This window comes from Saccostrea cucullata, unplaced genomic scaffold (assembly GCF_032062105.1).
Source record: "Saccostrea cucullata isolate Sc308-1 unplaced genomic scaffold, CSIRO_AGI_Scuc_v1 ctg4613, whole genome shotgun sequence".
In the NCBI taxonomy this organism is placed as follows: domain Eukaryota; kingdom Metazoa; phylum Mollusca; class Bivalvia; order Ostreida; family Ostreidae; genus Saccostrea; species Saccostrea cuccullata.
This window is the reverse complement of record NW_026933158.1, coordinates 20416-42504: the sequence shown is the minus strand read 5'-3', so window position 1 is coordinate 42504 and position 22089 is coordinate 20416. Positions and strand designations below refer to the sequence as shown.

Sequence of the window (22089 nt, the reverse complement as noted above, 5' to 3'; positions counted from 1 at the left end):
TGCCGTAGTGACATGTTCCATAAACTACCATCTGATCATTCCTACTAATAAAATGAATACTTGGTATCTGAAATCAAGGAATACATTAGATAAATTACTGCTCTACAGTGCATAAATGTCAGACATTTACATTATTTTTGATCAGATGGATAAATATAATTGATGATAAAGCTTAATTTTTGAAAACCTTCAAATGAGACTTAATTTATTATTTCAATATTAATCATGTGGTACCATGCAGTAACGATTTTTAATTATCATCCCATGAAATATGATCTCCTTAGTATAACGATGTTTAATTATCATCCCATGAAATATGATCTCCTTAGTATCTAAAATCGTGAATCGTGATATTATTAACGTTATTTATTTTGCAATGTACATGTATAATGCTCATGATAACATTACAATATTAACACATGAGAGTTTAGAAAATAAAACTGTACGAAATTACTGAAGATGCATCATAGGGAACGTTTAGAAAAAATATTAAATAACATTGATCAGAAAGAATAGATTGCTACGTTTAGTTTTTCTAAGAAGCTTATTAATTGTTTTATAATACTAGTATGACATGTTTTTCTTTATACTATCCAGACTTTTTTTTCTAAAAATGCAATGACAAATACGATGAAGAAAAAAATGTAATGTCTTTTATCTAGGCTTAAATAATAACCATTTGTGATTATTGTAATTAAGAAAATTAGCAGTAAAATGAATTGCTGGTTTTCGTATGTATTCTCGTCTAAACTACCGGTATCAATTAGCTGCAGAACTGTAGCTCTCCGAAAAAAATATATATTGATAGACCGGAGAGCTACAGTGCCACCCATTGAAAAAACTGTATATTTATTGCGCACAAAAAAGTACGCTCGGTTCTGGATTATTTCTTCCAAATTCTTACATCAATTGCAAAAAAGCTAGATTTCAATAAAGATCTTACTCCTCTGCCAATTACCGTTGTAGTTTACATCTGTACGAAGCGCGTTGGACCGAATTATCTTGCAAACCAAAGTGGCAGCATAAATAGCGAAATTTTCGATGATCTCAATTTCAGGGCCAGGAGGGCTATTTAAAACAATTATAAGGAATGTTTTGTTGAGGAAACAGTGAAAGAGTATGTTAAGAACACACGGTTAGTGATGTTTTGAGATGGCAGTTTTAAAAACATGGAGAAATAAATCGAGAAACAGCGCACTTTTTTGTGCACTTTTTTTGTAAATATACAGTTTTTTCAATATCAATATATGTATTTTTTCGGAGAGCTACAGTTCTGCAGCTAAACCATTAATATAACACAACTTAAATAGGATATGTCGGAGTTAACGAACAGTTTTCAAGCTTATCAAACAATACATTTTTTGGAGCAGAACATAGAAGGATTCATGTATACATATCTAAATATCGAGTTGATACCTTATTACTTTAGACACACATGTTTATACAATGTTTTAATATAAAATAAAATGGAAATAAAATGGAAATAAACAAGAACATTTTTATGACAAGAATTTAAACACAATGATTGTATTTCGACATCTTGAATTTTTAAAGTGTTGTTTTCGTTACTATGTCAATTAAAAGATGTTTAACCATATCCTGATATTCTGTGGTATGTTGGATATAAGGATTTAATCTGCTCTAAACAGTACAAAATATCAATGATCACTTTTTTTATGGGCAAATTTTTATAGAAGGAAAAATAATCAATTCATAAAATAAGTATTTATTTGTCTATAAATTATGTAAATCAACCAATTTATTTTGAATTTCCTGTGGGTACACATATATTTAATCAAGAAAAGGGAAGATACATCAACTCTGCCTTTTAAAATATTCCATTCATTCTATATCGAAATTGAGATAATGAGACTTGACCCTTGATACAAGGAAATTCTGCCCTCATTTAAATCCTATTTATGTGAAAGAAATCATTATGATAAAAACTTCTGTTGTAACTAATAATTTATTACATGTTGTTTAATTCATTATCATCAATAAATTTTATGATTGACATGTGAAGGAATCTGTTTTACATTAATTAAGAAACTGTGGTCGACTTAATCATCAAATGTGTAGCAAATAAAAATAGCGAATCTCAAGGTAGCAATGTTAAATGAACCAATCAAATGTTTTAGAAACGGTTGTGATATGCAAATTCTTGTATTTGACAAGACTATAAAAGGAACATAGATCTCTCTATATAAGCAGTATATTTTGGAACATTTTACTTGCCAGGAACTGACTAAAAATGAAAGTTGCGTATTCAGCCTCTCATCTGAATGAGTGTATAGGTAATAGTGATATCGCTTCACTACAGAACTTCCTAAAATCAGGCGCCGATGTTAACATTCTGGATGAAAACGGAGAACCTCTGTTATTTATCCCCATCGTTAATGGTGATATGGATACTCTTAAGGTTCTCCTGGCCTACGCTGACGTCAACATGACAAATGAAGATTGCAGAACGGCTCTGATGATTGCAGTTGAAATGAATGATCTTGACATCATTAAAAAGTTAATCAAATCAGGTAAGATGAATTGAATATTAAAAAATAAGCGATGCACTAATTTTAAATTAGTTCATTACTGATATTGAAAAAATGTATTTAAATTCCCTTCCTTTTGTTCACAGGTGCACGAGTAGATTGTAAAGACAATTCTGGAAAAACCGCTATGTTATTAGCTCTGGAAGCTGGGCATTTTAAAATTGCTGAATACTTGATAAAATACGGAAGTGACGTCAATGCAGTGGATAACCTTGGCCAATCTGCGCTTCACCTCACTGCAACAAGAGAGAATAATGAATGTACCAGAATCGTTAAAATACTGTTTAACTGTGGATACGTTATGAAGGAAGCTGACAGTTGGCTGTGTTATGACGACTTCTCATTTAATCAAAAAACGGAATCAAAATATTCTAAGCTGGTCCATAAATTGAAGGCATCCATAAAGGTTATTAAGGGAGAGGCATCATGAGTCTGAAGGAGTCTTTTCACCATTCTGTACCTTTGCAGATGAGATTCAACTCTATGCTTGACGAAGAAAATTCAGGTCAAGGAAAATGGGCAGATTCCTTTGTACATGTACATCATTATCGTTGAACATAGAAAACAAAAATGAATGAACAATTCCAATTTGACACAGAGGTTGAAAAAAGTCGCATTCTGTCGTCAATCTACAGATACTTTCGTGACGATTTTGCAAAGTGATATTTCTAATACTCGCTTTCAAAACAACGGCTAATGATAGTGTCTGACAATGTTGCCTAAGTAGTGCATTTGAAACATAACTGTTTTTCTACTATCTAGCAATATAACATTTGTAAGACATTGAATTTTCATTATTGTTCGATGTGCCAGTCTGAGATATGTTCAAAGCATGACCATTTTGACGAAGGTCAAAATGTTGTATCAGCGTGTAAATTGTGAAACAAAATATCATTGAAAATAAATTTACAATACACCTGTATATGTATTTAATCTTCTTCTTAATGAAGTATATGCTTGTTTAAGCCCCCATCCCGAATCATCCACACTAATCCCGGAAAAAAAATTCTGATCTTGTGTTCTGCCATCAGCTCTATCAGGCAATGGAAAAATATATTAAGTATTATAGTTTACCTCAATGCTGAAATGAAGTTTAAATTTGATATTTTTTTTCAATTTTGCCCACTTATTCTTTTTAATAACCCCGATCTTATATTCAAAACATATAAAAATGTATTCTTTAGTCAATGTTAATTAACACATATTGTAGATGTCAGATGTCAGTTTTGTCCATATAATAATGATTATTTATTCATCTAAAAAGGAAGAGTTGCAAGTAGACTTAGAATATTTCCTTCAATATCAGTTGGGGCGATCAATGGCAGCATGGGACAATAAGAGAAGAAACAAGTAAGAAGAGTGATGTGGTATACATAATCTATTTTGGTATTCTGATATTAAAATAGACTCAGAAACTTGATTAATGTTTTTTATTGTGTAAAAATCTGACAAATGCTTTTAAGGAATTTCCAATATTTAACATTCTAATTCACTTGACAAGAAATTGAACGATTTCAAATAGATATAGCATCTTTGACTGTTTTGATTAACAACGTCATATATGAAAACTTTTCACTTAAAATATATTCAAGTTCGCTGGAAAAAATCCTTTCGAAGTGTTTTCAATGTTTCCTAAATTTGTGATTTTCAACCTATATTAGCGAATATTTTAGCATGAAATATATTAAGATACCGAAAAGTCTAATAGCTCAAAGTCAATTAAACAATAAAAAAATTCAAGTAATAAAAAATAAAAAGTTTAATTTTATATAGGGAATTATTTACAAGTTTTTTTCTACGAATCTAAAATATATAAAACGCTCTCATTGATTACACTGTCTGGTCCTGGTGTTGAAAATATTAATATGCCATCTGAGGAAAAAAATATTATATGAAACGTAAAAACGATCAAAACCAATATCATGGGCAATGTGAGCATCATCTCGTATTTTTAACGATCAATTCTTGACAAAAGAAAACCAGAAAACCAGTGCTATATTTTTTCAGATTTATTTAATGAATAAATTTTTGTTTGTTTCATAAACATTTGTAAGTGCAGTTTGTTGTAAAAAAATTGATTTCTTATTAGATAATTAATTTTACTTGTCTGCATAAAAATTTTTTTTTTAAAACGCATTGTTAAACACAAGCACATGTAGGATAATGTGGTGTATTAATACATTTAAGTAAATTTAATATGATAACATTTCATTTGAAAAGATTATCAAAACGTTTTCAAAGATGTCCCCAGTACAATATATTTATGAGTTAATGTTTTAGATTTTGGAATATTCCAAACATTCAATTAAGAATCATTAATTGGTGATAGGTTTTCAAAGGTACTTTGTGCGATTTATTTCATTACATCCATCCTTTATGTTTATTACTAAATTATTTTTTTAATCAATGATGAGGGAAAGACACCGGTTTGTTCATATAGGTCTATTCTTTTTTTTGTTGATGGCGTTGTTTTTGAAAATGACTATTTATGACTTAGAAAATTGAAACATGCATGATTCTATTATATAAATGACCTGTCTTTGTGCTTTGAAAAATCGAGTATTTTTGTATTTTTTTTTTTTTTTAGATGCAATTGATTCTTAATTAACAAAATAGATTCCAGCTTGTAGAAAAATAACGCAAACACGTGATTCACTTAATATCGTGAAAAAGTAATTGTCTTTCTGCCAAATTTTGTACAATTATAAATAATTTGTATGTACTTTTAACATATGCAAATTTTACTGATAAAATACAAAAAAGAGGAAATTTCTATTCATACAAATGATTTACTGAACACGTAGGAAGAAATTAATTCTTTCTAGTCCAGGAATCCTAAAACAAACCAAACCACTCTTTCTCATAAATAACTCATCTCCTTGGTTCTGTGATGGCCTATAAAAACCTTAGAATACAGTGAATACGAGTAAGTTAATACTCTTAAACATATGGAGAAAACCCCTAAAAAATATATAAGGGATATGAACTCTTATTTTTTAAAAAATACACCTTCACACGAAGAAACGATATTCATATTGAGTTTTATTCAATTCATATTTTTGCTTTGCCTAAGCGTAGTTAAATATTTTACAATAAAGAATTTAATAATCCTCCAATAAGTTGCTCATAACGAGAGACAGTGATTGCAAACCGTGTCCATGTTCAAGGTCAAATAAATAATACCAATGATAAGCAGAGCAAAGACAGAGTTCTAAAAACAGGAGATTTGGGATCAGGGGTCAGGGAGGATTCAGCACTGATTTTGGTAGGTAACACCCTGTGTCCCACTTACGATAAACTAAAAAAATAACACAGGATAGTAAAGGTGCATCATGGATGTACAGGATAATTTTGTGATAATGAACCGTATTTATCAGGAAGGACAGACCCTTGTTATATTGGACAAACGATAGTTCAAACTACATATATCAAAGATGATGAGATTACATGTATCTATTTGGATTTGTCTATTAAACATGTATTGATGTCTCTTCACATTTCAATATTGCAAGACACAGCAACTTAAAATTTCAAGTTGAATTTAAAATATTTTTCAGCGCAATTATCAGTTGATAAATATGTAATATTACATAAATTCTATATTCTGTTAAAAACTGTTGGCCAGGGACGCTCTTTATGATCTTTTGAAGCTGGTCTGTTAATGTTATTCATATGAAGTAGAATGTATTAAAAAAAAAAAAATAGTTATCTTTGAGCCCACTTTTGACTGTAATATTTTTCTAATAACTAAATTAAATTACTGTAAAATTTGTTGACTTGAATCTTAGAAAGCACAAATAACAAACTCAGAAAAGAACAAAGTTGGACAGAAAATTGTAGGGGATAGGTTTTTGTAAAGTTATTGAACAAGCATATATTTTCCTCAAATGTAAATCATTTGTTCGGCTTTGAACAAACGTTTTATAAGCAAGGCTGATTAATTACAAAATCATATCAGTGAAGATCAATTTAAATACATTTATACATTCAAACAATAAGACTACAAACTTTAGGAATGTACGAGGGTTGTTCCGTAAAATCGTGCACAAGTTGTCTAGTGTGAAAAATAAACATCATTGCGTTCTGAAATTTTCACTATTATTTTATACATATTTTAGTAATATACACAGCAAATTTCAGATAAATATATGCATAAATAAACAAATTATGAGATTTTATGCCATGTATTGTATCACCTTAAGGCGCATGGATTATAACGTCAAAGTGTCTAAAACAGCGTCACGTTTTATCTTTGCTGAAAATGAAGTTGGATGAGTCCGACTTCAATTTAGGAATTTCATTGATACACATTCTTTAGTCTCCATAAACAGTCGAAGAACCAGTTGGCACCCTCATGCGATCTTCTGAAGATTTATAAGTAAGTTACGGACAATATTCTCACCATCATTCAACTAATAGAAAATCTCATATCTGCGGTCCACTGTGACAGCGTCTTTTGCTATTACATTAGGAGTTTGTCCGTATGTTTTGTACTCCCCAGGGACTCGATAAAAAAAAAACTTCGCTAAGAAAACTCCTATTTCATTTGTATACTTAAGATATGGTGATATTTTTATAATCTTTTTCTTCTATGATCATTTCAAGTCTCTATAGGTGTCATTACAACATCGAAATAAAACTGAACTGTTCTCCGGTGCGCCGTAACGTCAGAAAACGTCGCCATTTTTCATGTGTTGTGTTTACCACTTTCCTATTTCGAATGCTCCAGAAACTGCCAAAAATTAAGCAAATCCATTAATTTTTTTTACAAAGACTACAAAATTTATTGTGGAATTGAATTATGATAATTTTAATCCAAATCGTATGTATTTAAAACTTTTATTTTGAATTCAAACTTGTGTATTCTTTAATAAAACCTTGGTTTTTTTACCCTGCGCCGTAGGACAATATCTCGTGCACATTCAAGCATAATGAAATCTTTATTTTTGCCTATATTTTATCAGAACAATTATCATGCACTTAGATATGATAAATAAACATTTACTGAAATTTTCAGCTTAGTGCGCCCATTACTTTTCGAGAAAAACGTTTTGTCCACGATTTTACGGGTTGACTTATATGTTGACTTCCAGTTGAGAACAGTAATTTTATTGCGTTTTAATTTCTATTGTCGTTTTAAAAAAGGATGCACGTGCAATAAACAAAGTAAAAATCAAAATAATTTCTTATTCATGTATGAATCATTGAATTTATGTTCGCAGTTGGAGTATATGTTTCACTCGGTTGTGTAACCCAGTTTCTCCTTTGAAAGTGTATGAAATAAAAAAAAATCATCTCCTTCGACAAGTCAAGGAAAATGTAAATTTAATTTTGACAAATTGTGGTCTACCGAAGGATAAAACCTGTAGCAAATGAGCTGGTGTATTTGTTTGAGTGTCGACCAATAGGATTCAGAGTATGCCATGGAAAGAATTATTGGTATGTTAATGAAATGAGATAGGATATATAAAAAGGCTGACAAAATATTTTTCAGTACAGTTATTTCATAATTATCACTTGAAACGAACTTAAGAAAATGAATGTTTTTACCTCTATCTCTTACCTTATGGAAGCAGTTTACAATGGAGACACCACTGCACTCCAAAAGATAATAAAATCTGGAACCAAAGTTAACGTTCTGGATGAAAATGGAGAACCTCTGATATTTACCCCAATCGTCAATGGTGATATGGATACTCTTAAGGTTCTCCTACCCTACTCTGACGTCAACATGACGAATGATGATTACAAAACAGCTCTTATGGTTGCTGTTGAAATGAACGATATAGACATGGTGAAAACATTAATCAAATCAGGTAGGTTTTATAGATTCAAAATTTTCAAAGATATCACAAAAGATGATTCAAATATTTATTTCTAAAACTATAAGATGTAGATTTTTTGACTTTTAGATTTGAATTTCAGTGAAGCATCAGAGAAATATTTTTTTTCAAAAAAATCTTTACATTTATTTTTCAGGTTCAGGCGTAAACATGAAAGACAACTCTGGAAAAACTCCCTTACTGATAGCTTTGGAGGACGGCAATTTCAAAATTGCAGAATACTTGATCAAACACGGAAGTGACGTCAACGTTGTGGATGACCTTGGTCAATCTGCTCTCCATCTTGTGGCAACAGGAGAAAATAATGACTGTACTAGAATTGTCAAAATACTTTTTAACTGTGGATACCAGATGAAGGATATAGATAATTGGCTCAGCCCTGAAGATCTTATGTCCAACCCAAAATTGAAAACTAAATATTTAAAACTGATCCACAAAGTGAAAGTGTCACTGAGGGCTATTTCAAATTGTGACCGTATAATTCCAGTGGGATCCTGAATACACTATCCATGATAACAAAACAAATCTGCACCTTTGCAGATATTAAGAAATTCTTCTTTATAAGATGAAATGTCATGGTAAAGCAGTATGCGACTGGTATGAGTTCGGCCGATTAGGGAGAGAATTCAGATTGAGCATGGGTCATCCATGTATAAAGTGAAGATTACAAAGGAGTAATCAATAACAGAACTTTCATTTTCCAAGAACATGTATGTGTATGTACTAGTATCAGAACTAGCATCATAATGTAGTACACAAAATCCATGTTAAAGAGCTTGTGATTTTCTGAGAGAGGTATTTTCACTAAAGTGAAATACTATGAATAAAAATGAAAACAAAACTTTTTTGTTTTTATTATTATTCTTCTTCGCATACATGTTGTATATATTATTTATGCATTCATTTAACAGTACATGAAAGTCACATAAACATAAACTATATTTCACGTTCTTGTTCGTGTTTTATATGCAGCTTAATGACGTTCGATCCTGAGATTTTTAGCATATTTTGGTCAGGTCCTTTATTAATAAAATTCTGCATCGTTTATAAGTTCTAACATTAAATCTGAATTATACAGTACAAATTTAACTATATTCAATGAAAAAACCGCGATTAAATTCCCTTCAAGTAGAATTAAGCTAGGGGCTATATTTTGTGGCGGAAGGTTTTTTAGACGAAAATGATCAGTTTTTCCATTTTGAACTATATCAGTACTCTTAATTTTGGATTCCTATTTTCCCATCCTGGTTGCACACAAAGCTGTTTTTTGCAGTGAAATGTGTACTTGTTATACTGGTTCTGAAATATCTATTAAATTATTTCTTATGAATTCTATCAACAAAGTGTGACAAATATAATAAATATATTCTGAAAATCCGGGGGAAAATTGAACCAATTTTAACGTAAAATTGACACTTTTTTAGTAATATCTGAAAATTTACATCATATACATGTACCCCAACTTTTGATGTTCTTTTCTAAATATTCAAGATAAATTTGACCTATTTGCTTAAAATCAGAAAAATTTTAAGACTTTAAAATAATTTTCTTGCTTATTAAATTTTCAATGCCAGAAAAATCACATTTTATTAGTGCAGAAATGTCAAATAATTGATTATTCGAAGCAATTTGAAACTTTTTCTTAGTCACAATTTTAAATGTCTTTTTTTAAACAAACTTAGAGTTTATTTTGTTTCATGCTTTAATTGGATAAAAATATTGGAGGGAAAACGTCAAAAATATTATTTTTGATTAAGACACAAATTTCAGTGCAAAAAGGTCATATTAAATGTACTGTAGCGCCAAAAGAAGCGTATTGACCCCTTAAGCTATGTATGCAAAAACTAAAAATATACTTGGCTGAAAAAGTTTAAGACTTTAAATATCAGGATCGAACGTAGTTAAATAGGTTATCGTTTAGATGTACGATACTGCACTCAACAATTGTTAAATAAAATCTGGAATTCTAAAGGAAATGAAGAAACTGTGAATATTCCTTCTTAAATCCATAAATAGAGAGTAAAACGTACGGATAATTTGCAATAAACTCTAAGTTTAGAAGGAAAAATGATTCTCATTGAATGTGCATTATGACATACTTTGTCAATAGTTTAATCTAACAAATATCATTATTATGAATTAGCATGTATCAAATAAGTAAATATGCATAAAAATTACAAAGTGACGTCACAATATGTGTATATTTTTCTGATCTTTCCAATGATATCAAACTAAATATTTTCCGTGAAATGGTAAATTTTCTATTACACAGTTCTCAGGACTTTTGAAATGCCCCTCATATATAATGGTATGACAGAAAAAATTCTTACAATTTGAGTCTGATCAATTCTTTTTTCTTTTTTTTTTCTTGTAAGGGTCCAATAAAATATATTTCATGATCGAATTTTAAACAAATCATTTGTACTGCTTAAAACTGAAAGAAATTATTGAACATGTCTAATGGAGATCAAAAAATGACTACGAATAATATATGTCAGGTATAATAACATTTAAACAATCATTTTTGAAAACGCAAGTATAAATATTCGATGATTATACATCTTGAATATTGCATACTCTTAGATAAGGTAATTAAATTATTAAATCATGCGGTACCATAAACAGCATAAGTTGATATTCAAACTGAAATAAAAATAGTAGATAATTGTGAAATTGTAGTTAATCGAAACGCTAGTGTCTGGTTGTTATGTACTGAATTTTAGTTATAAAATATACAGATATTTAGATTCAGCATAATGTGCATTTAGGGAAACTAGTTAAAATGCAGAAAAATAATTTTTAAAAAATAAAAATCAAACAAGATAAATGATCTTTAGGCGGCTGATAAAGTCAATAAAATGAGTCATAAGGTTAAGCCGCTTTTACTATTTATTTATCAATCTAATGTGTTTTTTTATGTTGGAGAAAATGTGCATCAATTAATGGAAAGATGTGGTTGACAAAGACACAAATGTATAGCAAATCGAAAATGTGTACAAATAGCACATTTGTAAGTCATATTATAGTATTTACCAACGAGACTTCGCCCGTCTGGTGGCAAAATGATTAGAGCGTCTATTCTTGAGTCGTGGAGTAAGGAGTTGATCCTTACGTCGCAGGTTAGAATCCCATTGTGCGACGTGGAAACCGGTCCTTTGGATGACACCGTATAAACCGGAGTCCCATGTCGCACGAAAAATATTCCACACTGCTCAATGGCCGTAAGTGCCGGGTATTATAAGACAAAATTTGCAGCTCTCCACCGGCAAGTGGTGGCTTCTCCATATGAGTGAAAAATTCTCGAGAGAAACGTTAAACAATATGCAAAAAAAAAAAAATCGAGACCTTTTTCTGAAAAAGCCTCAATTAACAATTCAGAACACATGTATACTGCAGGGATGCTCACTCCTCCATGGTGCATGATCCACCTCTAATATTTTCGAGGTCTTTGTTTGCTCTACTCCTATTTTGTATTGTTTTATGGACTTTTGATCTTCAATACTGTTCGTAATCTCCATATGTTCCATACTTTGTGACTCGAATGGGACCTTATTTACAAAAAATGTCTGTTATGATATTTATGATTAAACTTGCATGAATGGTGCATTTAGTGTTTGATCCTATCTTACATGCTCTGGATACGGAATCCGACCAAACGTTTATTGATTTGTAAAAGGGTAAACGTTTTTTGAAAAGATTCGTTTCTAAAGTAATGATACATCCTACTTAAACAAAACTTCTCATGGATATTGATCATGGGGATGTAAACAAATTAGAAAAATATGATATGAGATTTGCCTTATGTACAGATAGCATTCGTCAAGGGGAGCTTTGACTACCTGTGTAAATTAAACATGGATCTCGGCAGTTAATCTAAAAAATCTAGATAACTACCACAATCTTAAATAATTTTAATAGCAATCTCACAGGAGAAGATGTTTGAAACGTTTATAGTTTGGATGGGCTTTTATTAGAATTAATAAGTAGGAATTTCCCTGAAATAAAATTTCATTGTTCTTCTTTGACCAAAATGTTTATAAGCAATGCAGAAAAAACATATTATTTAAGACTAAATACAAATATTAATTTAATTAATAAGTCAACGAAATTTCCACTCGCGAACGGCAATATTAATGCGTGTTCCAATGGCTATTCTCTCAAAAAAGGAAACTGGTCCAATAAACAATGTGAAAATCAAATTAATTTTTTATTCCTGTATGATTCATTGAATTAATTATTTCAACTGGAATATATGTTTCACTTCATGGTAAAACCCCATTTCTCCTGTCAAATTTTTGAAGAGAAATACTCATCTTCTTTGACAAGTCAAGGAAAATGTAAATTTATTTTTTTACTAATTGTGGTCTACCGAAAGATAAATCTTGCAGCAAATGAAATTTTCTCTCTGTGTAGTTAAAGATATTGTGTTGACCAATAGGATTGACAACATGCCTGGAAGAATTATTGGTTTGTTAATGAGGTTAGACAAGATGTATAAAAGGGCTGACAAAATATTCATCAGTACAGTTATTTCATAACTATTACTTGAAACAAACTTAACAAAATGAATGTTTCTATCTCTATCTCTTTCCTTATGGAAGCAGTTTACAATGGAGACACCACTGCACTTCAAAAGATAATAAAATCTGGAAGCAATGTTAACGTTCTGGATGAAAATGGAGAACCTCTGATATTTATCCCAATCGTTAATGGTGATATGGATACTCTTAAGGTTCTCCTACCCTATGCTGATACCAGCATGACGAATGATGATGGTAGAACACTTTTAATGGTTGCAGTCGAAATGAACGATATGGACATGGTGAAAAAGATCGTGAAATCAGGTAGGTTTTTAAAAATTCACATATATACGAGGATCAAAATATTTATTTCAAAAGCTATTTAATATTTTTTTAAATATGATGTTAAGTATAGCATAGATACCGGTGGAACAAATTTTAAAATCATATTATTTTTTTCAGGAGCAGACGTGAACAAAAAAGACAACTCTGGAAAAACTGCCATACTGATAGCTTTGGAGGGTGGTAATTTTAAAATTGCAGAATACCTGATCAAGCACGGAAGTGACGTCAACGTTGTGGACGACCTTGGTCAATCTGCCCTCCATCTTGTGGCAACAGGAGAACATAATGACTGTACTAAAATTGTCAAAATACTTTTTAACTGTGGATACCAGATGAAGGATATAGACAATTGGCTCAGCCCGGAAGACCTAATATCTAACCGGAAATTGAAATCTAAATATTATAAACTGATCCACAAAGTGAAAACGTCACTGAAGGCTATTTCAAATTGTGATCATATAATTCCAGTTGGATCCTGAATACAATTTCTTTGATATAATAGCCAATCTGTACCTTTGCAGATAAATACGAAATGTTTCTTTACATGATGAAATATCACGGTAAAGAAAAATACGAGTTCCGATCAGAGAGGGAACTAAGACTGAGCATGTAGCATTCATGTAATAAATGAAGATTACAAAGGAGTCACCAGAAGCAGAGCTTTCATTTTCTGCGAACGTGAATGTACATGTATCAGAATATAGTAATCAGGAGTCATGTTGAAAATAATACCTGTTTGAACAAAAGCCATAAGTACTCATTAGGAGCCTGTGATTATCTGAGAGAACTATTTTCACGTAAATGATATACCATGAATAAAACTATGCTGAAAACAATAAGAACTTTTTGGTTTTTATTATTGTTTTCACCTTTGCATTCACATTGCATGTATCTATTTACACATCCATTTAACAGTACATGAAAAAGTCACATAAACTATATTCCTCGTTCTTGTCCGTGTCTCAAATGCAGCATAGATGAGTTATGGTCTAAATCATCTATGTATCATCCCCACCTCAACAATTGCTAAATAATATATATAATATTCTATATGAAGTTAATGTACAAAGTCAACAAAGAAACTGTGAAAAGAATTTTCCTACTTTTAAAATACATTTACAACTTGTAAAACTTTCGGAAAATTTGCAGTACTTAAAGATTAAAAGAATTTTTTTCAATGAATGTGCATAACGAAATACGTAGTCGGCGGTTTTATGTCATGCAAATGTTTGATTGTAGATTAGCTTATATTATCAGCTCCTTTTTTGTATTGTTTTATGGGCTTTCATTTTGAATACTGTTCGTTATCTCCATATCCTTCATTATTAAATATGAACGTATATAATAGTAATACTGTAGAATTTCAGTCAGTTCAGTTCTTCAAGTTTTGTTCTTTTTCTTCTGAAAATTGAAATATATATCTTTCTTGAATCATTAACAAATCATTTGTACTGCTTAATAATCAGAGAAATCATTGAATATTTCTTTTCATGCAGATCAATGAATGACTACGAATAATAAATGTCAGATATTGTGACATCAAAACAGTTATATGAAAACAGTCATATGAAAAGGTAAGACAAATCATTCTATGATTATATATCTTGATTTTTGTGAAAACTGTTAGATAAAATAATAACACCATTAAAACACGCGGTACCATAAACAGTATAAGTCAATATTGAAATTGAGGGGAAAAAATAGTAGAAAATCGTGAGTAGTCAATGCCAACACGTTTGTGTTAATGTAATATACACGTACTGAATATACGTTATTTCATATACAGCTATTTATTTACAACAAAACTTGCGTTTTGTAAAGAAATACTAGATATATTTGTGGAAATGACAATTTTCTAACAAAAAATAATTTTAGGCGGCTGTTTTTTTTTTCATGTTTAAATGTTAGTTAGCTTAGAAACAAACATTTAAACATGAAAAATAAAAACGTCTCATTAACTTCAGGCAAGCAAAATCAAGAAAAAAATGAATCACGAGATTATGTCGTTGTTACTAATTATTTATCATTTCAATGCATATCTTTTATGTGAGATAAATTGTTCCACAATATTGTGGTCGACAAAGACACAAATAGTAGCAAATCTAAAACGTGTACACATAGCACACCGGTAGGTCATTTTATAGCATTTACAAATGAGAACTCTTTCATTTGTCTAAAATGTACATATATAAAGATGAGGATGCATCTAATGGACAGCCACTACCAAATTTGCTTCGGATGCTGAAGTTGATTTGCATTTTCTAGATGAGTATAACCAGGATGAAAGTTTTTGGAGCAGTTCTATTCTCTAGTAACTATAACCTCTATCTAGAACAAACATGATGATGGATTGACACTTCTACATTGGATGCTGTATCACACCTTCATTCTGCGAATGAGTGAATATTAGCCATAATTAAATCGAAATTTGCATGGATGATGTAGATTAGAATGAACACTTTCTGACGCGAATTAGACTTACTTTTCACAAATATCTCTTATAATATGTTATTTATGATTGAACATGCATGGAAAGAGCACTTAGTGATTGACACTATTTGTTTTACCTTGAATTTATTCCTATACAAATCTATTCAAAAAAAGGTTTAACATTTCTAATGCTGAGCGGGCATAAAAAAATCGATGTTGGACCGCGGAGTGCGATGTTGGACAGGTCGATGAGATGTTAAACCGCTTACGTCACAGAATGGGTGGAGCTTAATCTCATTTTCACACGTTGGTGTTCAAAAGTGACGGTCCTGATGTTACATCACGGAAGACAGTACAAAATACATGTATGTAAAAAAATTGAAAGGTATAACAAAACACTTATTGACTATATTCTCGGTCAAAATGCGTTTTGTCGACCCTCGATCCGACAAAACGCACGTTGCCCTCGAACTTAGTCAATAATTGTATAATGTTACTTGCTTTAAATGCTTGATACGACTAAAATTTACTTGATTATACAAAGGGAACGGTTTTAGATAATTCATTTCTAAGTAGCTACTTTACAAATCCTGCATGGATATATTACGGATGTACTCTAAATAAAAAATACGACACTAGATTTGCCTACTTATTGATTGCATTCGTCGAGATGAGTTTCATATTCTTTGATCACCTATCTTTATTAGACATGTACCTACCTAGTCCTTATTGCACCCGGAGGCACATAGGGCTACATGTAGGATTAGGCATTTCCATTCCTCTCTATTCTTAGCTATCTTCTCCATCTCTCCCCAGGTAAGATTTATCTCCTTAAACTCTTTCTCTACTGTTCGCCCCCACGTTGTTTTTGTCAGCCTTTCCTCCTCTTCCCTTCTAGGGTCCATCTAAGTGCCACTCTTATGATGTCATTTGTGGGCTTTCTCAAGACATGGCCTATCCACCTCCATCTGTATTTTATTAGTAAAGTCCTCATGTCTGTTGTTTTGGTTGTTTCATACAAATTTTTGTTGGTTATTTTTGTTGGCCAAAATATCCTCAAGATCTTTCTGAGGCACCCATTATGAAAACTTGATAGCATCTTAATGTCACTTTCAGTCAACCTCCAGCTTTCAGCACCATACATTAGGACAGATAGTATACAGCTATTATACAATTTGATCTTAGTATGTCTGCTTATGTTGCTTGACTTCCATATATTCTTAAGCTTGACAAAGGCTCCTCTGACTTTACCTAATCTTGATATTTTGTCCTTGTCAGCTCCGCTATCTGGTGTTACCACACTTCCCAGGTATGTAAAATAATCTGTATTTTTGATATCTCCTCCATTGTATTTTGGTGAAATTTTTGTATTTAGGGACATTACTTTACATTAGTCATGTAAATAAACAGAAAATCTTGGAATTATAAATAGCAATCTACAAAAATCTTGAAATCGGCCCTATAGAATACAGAATTGGAACTTTTTAAGTAGAAACTAGATTGTTAATAAAACTGTATAATTAATTTATTATGTGTAATTTTTCATGTTTTAGCACTTGTCTGTATGAAAAAAAACTTGTATAACCGCAAATGCAACTTTTAATTGTATTTTACTATATAAATAAGAAAAAATTATAAATTGTTGAAGTTATCATGCTATTCTACCAAAAATATTTTGTCGTTACATTTTCAAATAAAAACATGTGTGTCAGACTGTATTAAATCTTATTTCAAGTTCAGTAGGATTTAAAGAGCATGAATTTCTTCTATGAATTTCCCGTGCTTAATAAGTTGAACATAAGCAAATACAAATATAATACAATATGAGGAAGAAAGTGAATATCCAAAGATTTCATGTTCAGATATATTTAAAATTTAAAAAGTAATCCGGTTGAATTGTTCAAGTGATTCTAAGTAATTGGCAAAATAATATTAGTTGAACATTTTTATTGTAATATTTCCCAAGTTCAGTAACTAATTTTGTTGTTGACACAAATCCTGAATAATTTTAATTCAGTCTCACAGAAGAACAAGGCTGGAGGGTATAATGAGTGTATTGGATGTACCCGGTGTGATAGAATTAATAAGTATAAATTTTCCTCAAATAAAATTTCATTGTTCTTCTTTAAAAAAGAAATTGATTAGAAATACAGATTTAAAAAAAAACAAACAAATCATTAAACAGTAAACAAAACAGATGTATTTGTTTAATCAATAAATTTATTAACTTTAGAACAAGCGAATTACTTTTCACTCGATAACTGCAATTTTTTGCGTGTACCATTGGCTATTCTCTAAAAAAAAAAGAGACGAAAACCGGTCCAATAAATAAAGTGATTAATTTTTTTTATTCCTGTATGATTCATTGTATCATTCGTTTAATTGGAATATATGTTTCACCTCATTATAAAACTCAATTTCTCTTGTCAGATTGATGAAAGTAAAAATCTCATTTTTTGACAACTCAAGGAAAATGTAAATTTATTTTTTACAAATTGTGGTCTGCCGAGGGATAAATCTTGCAGCAAATGAATTTCTCTCTCTGTGTAGTTCAAGGTATTGTGTCGACCAATAGGATTCAGAGAATGTCTTTGAAAGAGTTATTGGTATATTAATGAGATTAGATTAGACGTATAAAAGGGCAGACATTATATACATTGGTACAGTTATTTAATAACTATTATTTGAAACACACTGAACAAAATGAATGTTTCTAGCTCTATCTCTTTCCTTATGAAAGCAGTTTACAAAGGAGACACCACTGCACTCCAAAGGATAATAAAATCTGGAGCCAATGTTAACGTTCTGGATGAAAATGGAGAACCTCTGATATTTACCCCAATCATTAATGGTGGTATGGATACTCTAAAGGTACTCCTACCCTATGCTGATACCAACATGACGAATGATGATGGTAGAACAGTTTTAATGGTTGCAGTTGAAATGAACGATATGGACATGGTGAAAAGGATAATGAAATCAGGTAGGTTTTCAAAAAATTGTATACGATTGTCAAAATATTTATTTCAAAAGCTGTAATAAGGTGATTTTTTTTAATAAATGGTTTTAAGTATAGCATAGATACCAGTAGAATACATTTTTAGATTATATTTTTTTCAGGAGCAGACGTGAACAAAAACGACAACTCTGGAAAAACTCCCTTACTGATAGCTTTGGAGGGTGGCACTTTTAAAATTGCAGAATACCTGATCAAACACGGAAGTGACGTCAACGTTGTGGATGATCTTGGTCAATCTGCCCTCCATCTTGTGGCAACTGGAAAGAATAATGACAGTACAAAAATTGTCAAAATACTTTTTAACTGTGGTTACCAGATGAAGGATATAGACAATTGGCTCAGCCCGGAAGATCTGATGTCCAACCCAAAATTTAAATCTAAATATTTAAAACTGATTCACAAACAATTACTTGAAACAAACTTAATAAAATGAATGCTTCTATCTCTATCTCTTTCCTTATGGAAGCAGTTTACAATGGAGACACCACTGCACTCCAAAAGATAATAAAATCTGGAACCAATGTTAACGTTCTGGATGAAAATGGAGAACCTCTGATATTTATCCCAATCGTTAATGGTGATATGGATACTCTTAAGGTTCTCCTACCCTATGCTGATACCAGCATGACGAATGATGATGGTAGAACACTTTTAATGGTTGCAGTCGAAATGAACGATATGGACATGGTGAAAAAGATCGTGAAATCAGGTAAGTTTTTAAAAATTCACTTATATACGAAGATCAAAATATTTATTTCGAAAGCTATTTAATATTTTTTTTTTAAATATGATGTTAAGTATAGCATAGATACCGGTGGAACAAATTTTAAAATCATATTATTTTTTTCAGGAGCAGACGTGAACAAAAAAGACAACTCTGGAAAAACTGCCATACTGATAGCTTTGGAGGGTGGTAATTTTAAAATTGCAGAATACCTGATCAAGCACGGAAGTGACGTCAACGTTGTGGACGACCTTGGTCAATCTGCCCTCCATCTTGTGGCAACAGGAGAACATAATGACTGTACAAAAATTGTCAAAATACTTTTTAACTGTGGTTACCAGATGAAGGATATAGACAATTGGCTCAGCCCGGAAGATGTAATGTCCAACCCAAAATTTAAATCTAAATATTTAAAACTGATTCACAAAGTGAAAACGTCACTGAAGGCTATTTCAAATTGTGATCATATAATTCCAGTGGTACCCTGAATACAATTTCTTTGATATAATAGCCAATCTGTACCTTTGCAGATAGATACGAAATGTTTCTTTACATGATGAGGTATCACAGTAAAGAAAAATATGCGACTGGTATGAGTTCCGATCAGAGAGGAAACTAAGACTGAGCATGTAGCATCCATATATAAAATGAAGATTACAAAGGAGTTACTAGAAACAGAGGTTTCATTTTCTAAGAACGTGAATGTACATGTATCAAAATATAGCAAACAGGAGTAATGTTAAAACCTAATACCTGTGTGAACAAAAGCCAGAAGTACTTATTAGGAGCCTGTGATTATCTGAGAGAATTATTTTCACTTTAATAAAAAACCATGAATAAAACTATGCTGAAAACAATAAGAACTTTTTGGTTTTTATTATTGTTTTACATTTGCATTCATATTGGATGTATTTATTTACACATCCATTTAACAGTACATAAAAAAAGCAATATAAACTATATTTTTCGTTTTTGTCCATGTCTCAAATTTATTATTAATAGCATTAATGAGTTATGATCTAAATCATCAATGTGTGATACCCAACTCAACAATTGTTAAAATATATCCGGATTTCTATATGAAGTTAATGTACAAAATCAACAAAGAAACATTCCTATTTTTAAAATACATTTACAGCTTGTAAAACTTTCGGAAAATTTGCAATACTTAAAGATTAAAAGAGATTTTTATCAAGGTATGTGCATAATGACATACGTACGTAGTCAGTGGTTTTATGTCTCACAAATGTTTGATTGTGGATTAGCATATATTATTGAATATGCACGTATATAATCGTAATACTATAGAAGATTGTTTTCTTACAATTTGAGTCAGCTCTTCAAGTTTTGTTCTTTTTCTTGTGAAAGTTTAGTTTATCTTTCTTGAATTATTAACAAATCATTTGTACTGCTTAATAATAAGAGCAATTATTGTCAGATATTGTGACATTTAAGTAGTCATATGAAGTAGTAAGTCACGTTATTCGATGATTGTATGTCTTGATTTTGAACTCTCAGATAAGATAATTATACCATTAAATCACGCGGTACCATAAACAGTATAAGGTAATATTAAAATTGAGAAATAAAATAGTAAAGAAAAAATAAGTTGCCAATGACAAAAAGTTTGTCTGTATGATACAACGTACTTGACAAAATAATTATCGTTGAGCAATTTTTGTAATTGTAGAGTTTCCCCACGAAAGTAACTAAATTTATTTTGTTGACACCAATTTTAAATTATTTTAATAACAATCTCACAGAAGAACAAGGCTGAAGAGTAAAGAAAAAAAATGGAATCAATTAACCCGGGGTAAGTAGTTTTAATAAGTATTACTTTCCCTTCATTGTTCTTCGAAAAAAAAATTGATAAGTAAAGCAGATAAAAAAAACAAATCAATAAAACGTAAACTAAATAAATTTATTTGTTCAATCAAGTAATCTACAAATTTTAGAACAAATAATTTGGTTGCTTTCCTCTAGCAAATAGCAATTTTATTGCCTGTTCCAATGGCTATTCTCTCAAAAAGGAAACTGGTTTAATAAACAAAGTAAATATCAAGTTATTTTTTTTTATTCCTGTATGATTCCTTGAATTAATTATTTTAGTTGGAATATATGTTTCACTTCGTTGTAAAACCCCTCTTCTGTCAAATTTATGAAGTGAAAAACTCATCTTCTTTGACAAGTCAAGGAAAATGTACATTAAATTTGTTTACACATTGTGGTCTACCGAAGGATAAATCCTGTAGCAAATGAGAATTTCTCTCTCTTTACTTTAATGTGTTGTGTCGACCAATAGGATACAGGGAATGTCTTTGAAAGAGGTATTGGTATGTTAATCAAGTTACATTAGGATATCTTAAAAGGTTGACAAAATATTTATCAGTACAGTCATTGACTATCAGTTGAATCGAACTTAACAAAATAAATGCTTCAAACTCTATCTCTTTCCTTATGAAGCAGTTTTCAACGGAGACATCACTGCAGTCCAAACGAAAATTAAATCTGGAACCAATGTTAACGTTCTGGATGAAAATGGAGAACCTATGATATTTACCCATATCATTTATGGTGATATGGATACTCTGACGGGTCTCCTACCCTTCGCTGACGTCAATATGATGAATGACGATGGTAGAACTGCACTAATGGTTGC

At 30.9% G+C, this 22089-nt stretch overlaps 5 protein-coding genes across 5 annotated transcripts; all 5 read left to right on the top strand.

Moving 5' to 3' along the window:
- The first annotated feature begins 2251 nt into the window (after nucleotides 1-2251).
- LOC134237415 (ankyrin repeat domain-containing protein 50-like) lies at nucleotides 2252-3431 on the top strand. Its single transcript, XM_062719518.1, has 2 exons — nucleotides 2252-2531; nucleotides 2636-3431. The coding sequence occupies exons 1-2, from the start codon at nucleotides 2252-2254 to the stop codon at nucleotides 2977-2979; spliced, it is 624 nt and encodes a 207-aa protein (XP_062575502.1). The 3' UTR covers nucleotides 2980-3431.
- Nucleotides 3432-8071: 4640 nt separating this feature from the next.
- LOC134237414 (putative ankyrin repeat protein RF_0381) lies at nucleotides 8072-9182 on the top strand. Its single transcript, XM_062719517.1, has 2 exons — nucleotides 8072-8365; nucleotides 8529-9182. Exons 1-2 carry the CDS (start codon nucleotides 8086-8088, stop codon nucleotides 8888-8890), a joined length of 642 nt encoding a protein of 213 aa, XP_062575501.1. The 5' UTR covers nucleotides 8072-8085; the 3' UTR covers nucleotides 8891-9182.
- A 3746-nt stretch (nucleotides 9183-12928) lies between these two features.
- On the top strand, nucleotides 12929-14034 carry LOC134237413 (ankycorbin-like). The gene is made up of 2 exons (XM_062719515.1): nucleotides 12929-13236; nucleotides 13375-14034. The coding sequence occupies exons 1-2, from the start codon at nucleotides 12957-12959 to the stop codon at nucleotides 13734-13736; spliced, it is 642 nt and encodes a 213-aa protein (XP_062575499.1). The 5' UTR covers nucleotides 12929-12956; the 3' UTR covers nucleotides 13737-14034.
- A 4356-nt stretch (nucleotides 14035-18390) lies between these two features.
- LOC134237409 (putative ankyrin repeat protein RF_0381) lies at nucleotides 18391-19073 on the top strand (the record flags this gene model as incomplete). Its single annotated transcript, XM_062719512.1, has 2 exons — nucleotides 18391-18670; nucleotides 18808-19073. Coding segments are annotated over exons 1-2 (546 nt in total), but the record flags the coding sequence as incomplete, so codon positions are not given.
- Nucleotides 19074-19117: 44 nt separating this feature from the next.
- LOC134237412 (putative ankyrin repeat protein RF_0381) lies at nucleotides 19118-20264 on the top strand. The gene is made up of 2 exons (XM_062719514.1): nucleotides 19118-19415; nucleotides 19557-20264. The coding sequence occupies exons 1-2, from the start codon at nucleotides 19136-19138 to the stop codon at nucleotides 19916-19918; spliced, it is 642 nt and encodes a 213-aa protein (XP_062575498.1). The 5' UTR covers nucleotides 19118-19135; the 3' UTR covers nucleotides 19919-20264.
- The last annotated feature ends 1825 nt before the right edge of the window (nucleotides 20265-22089 follow it).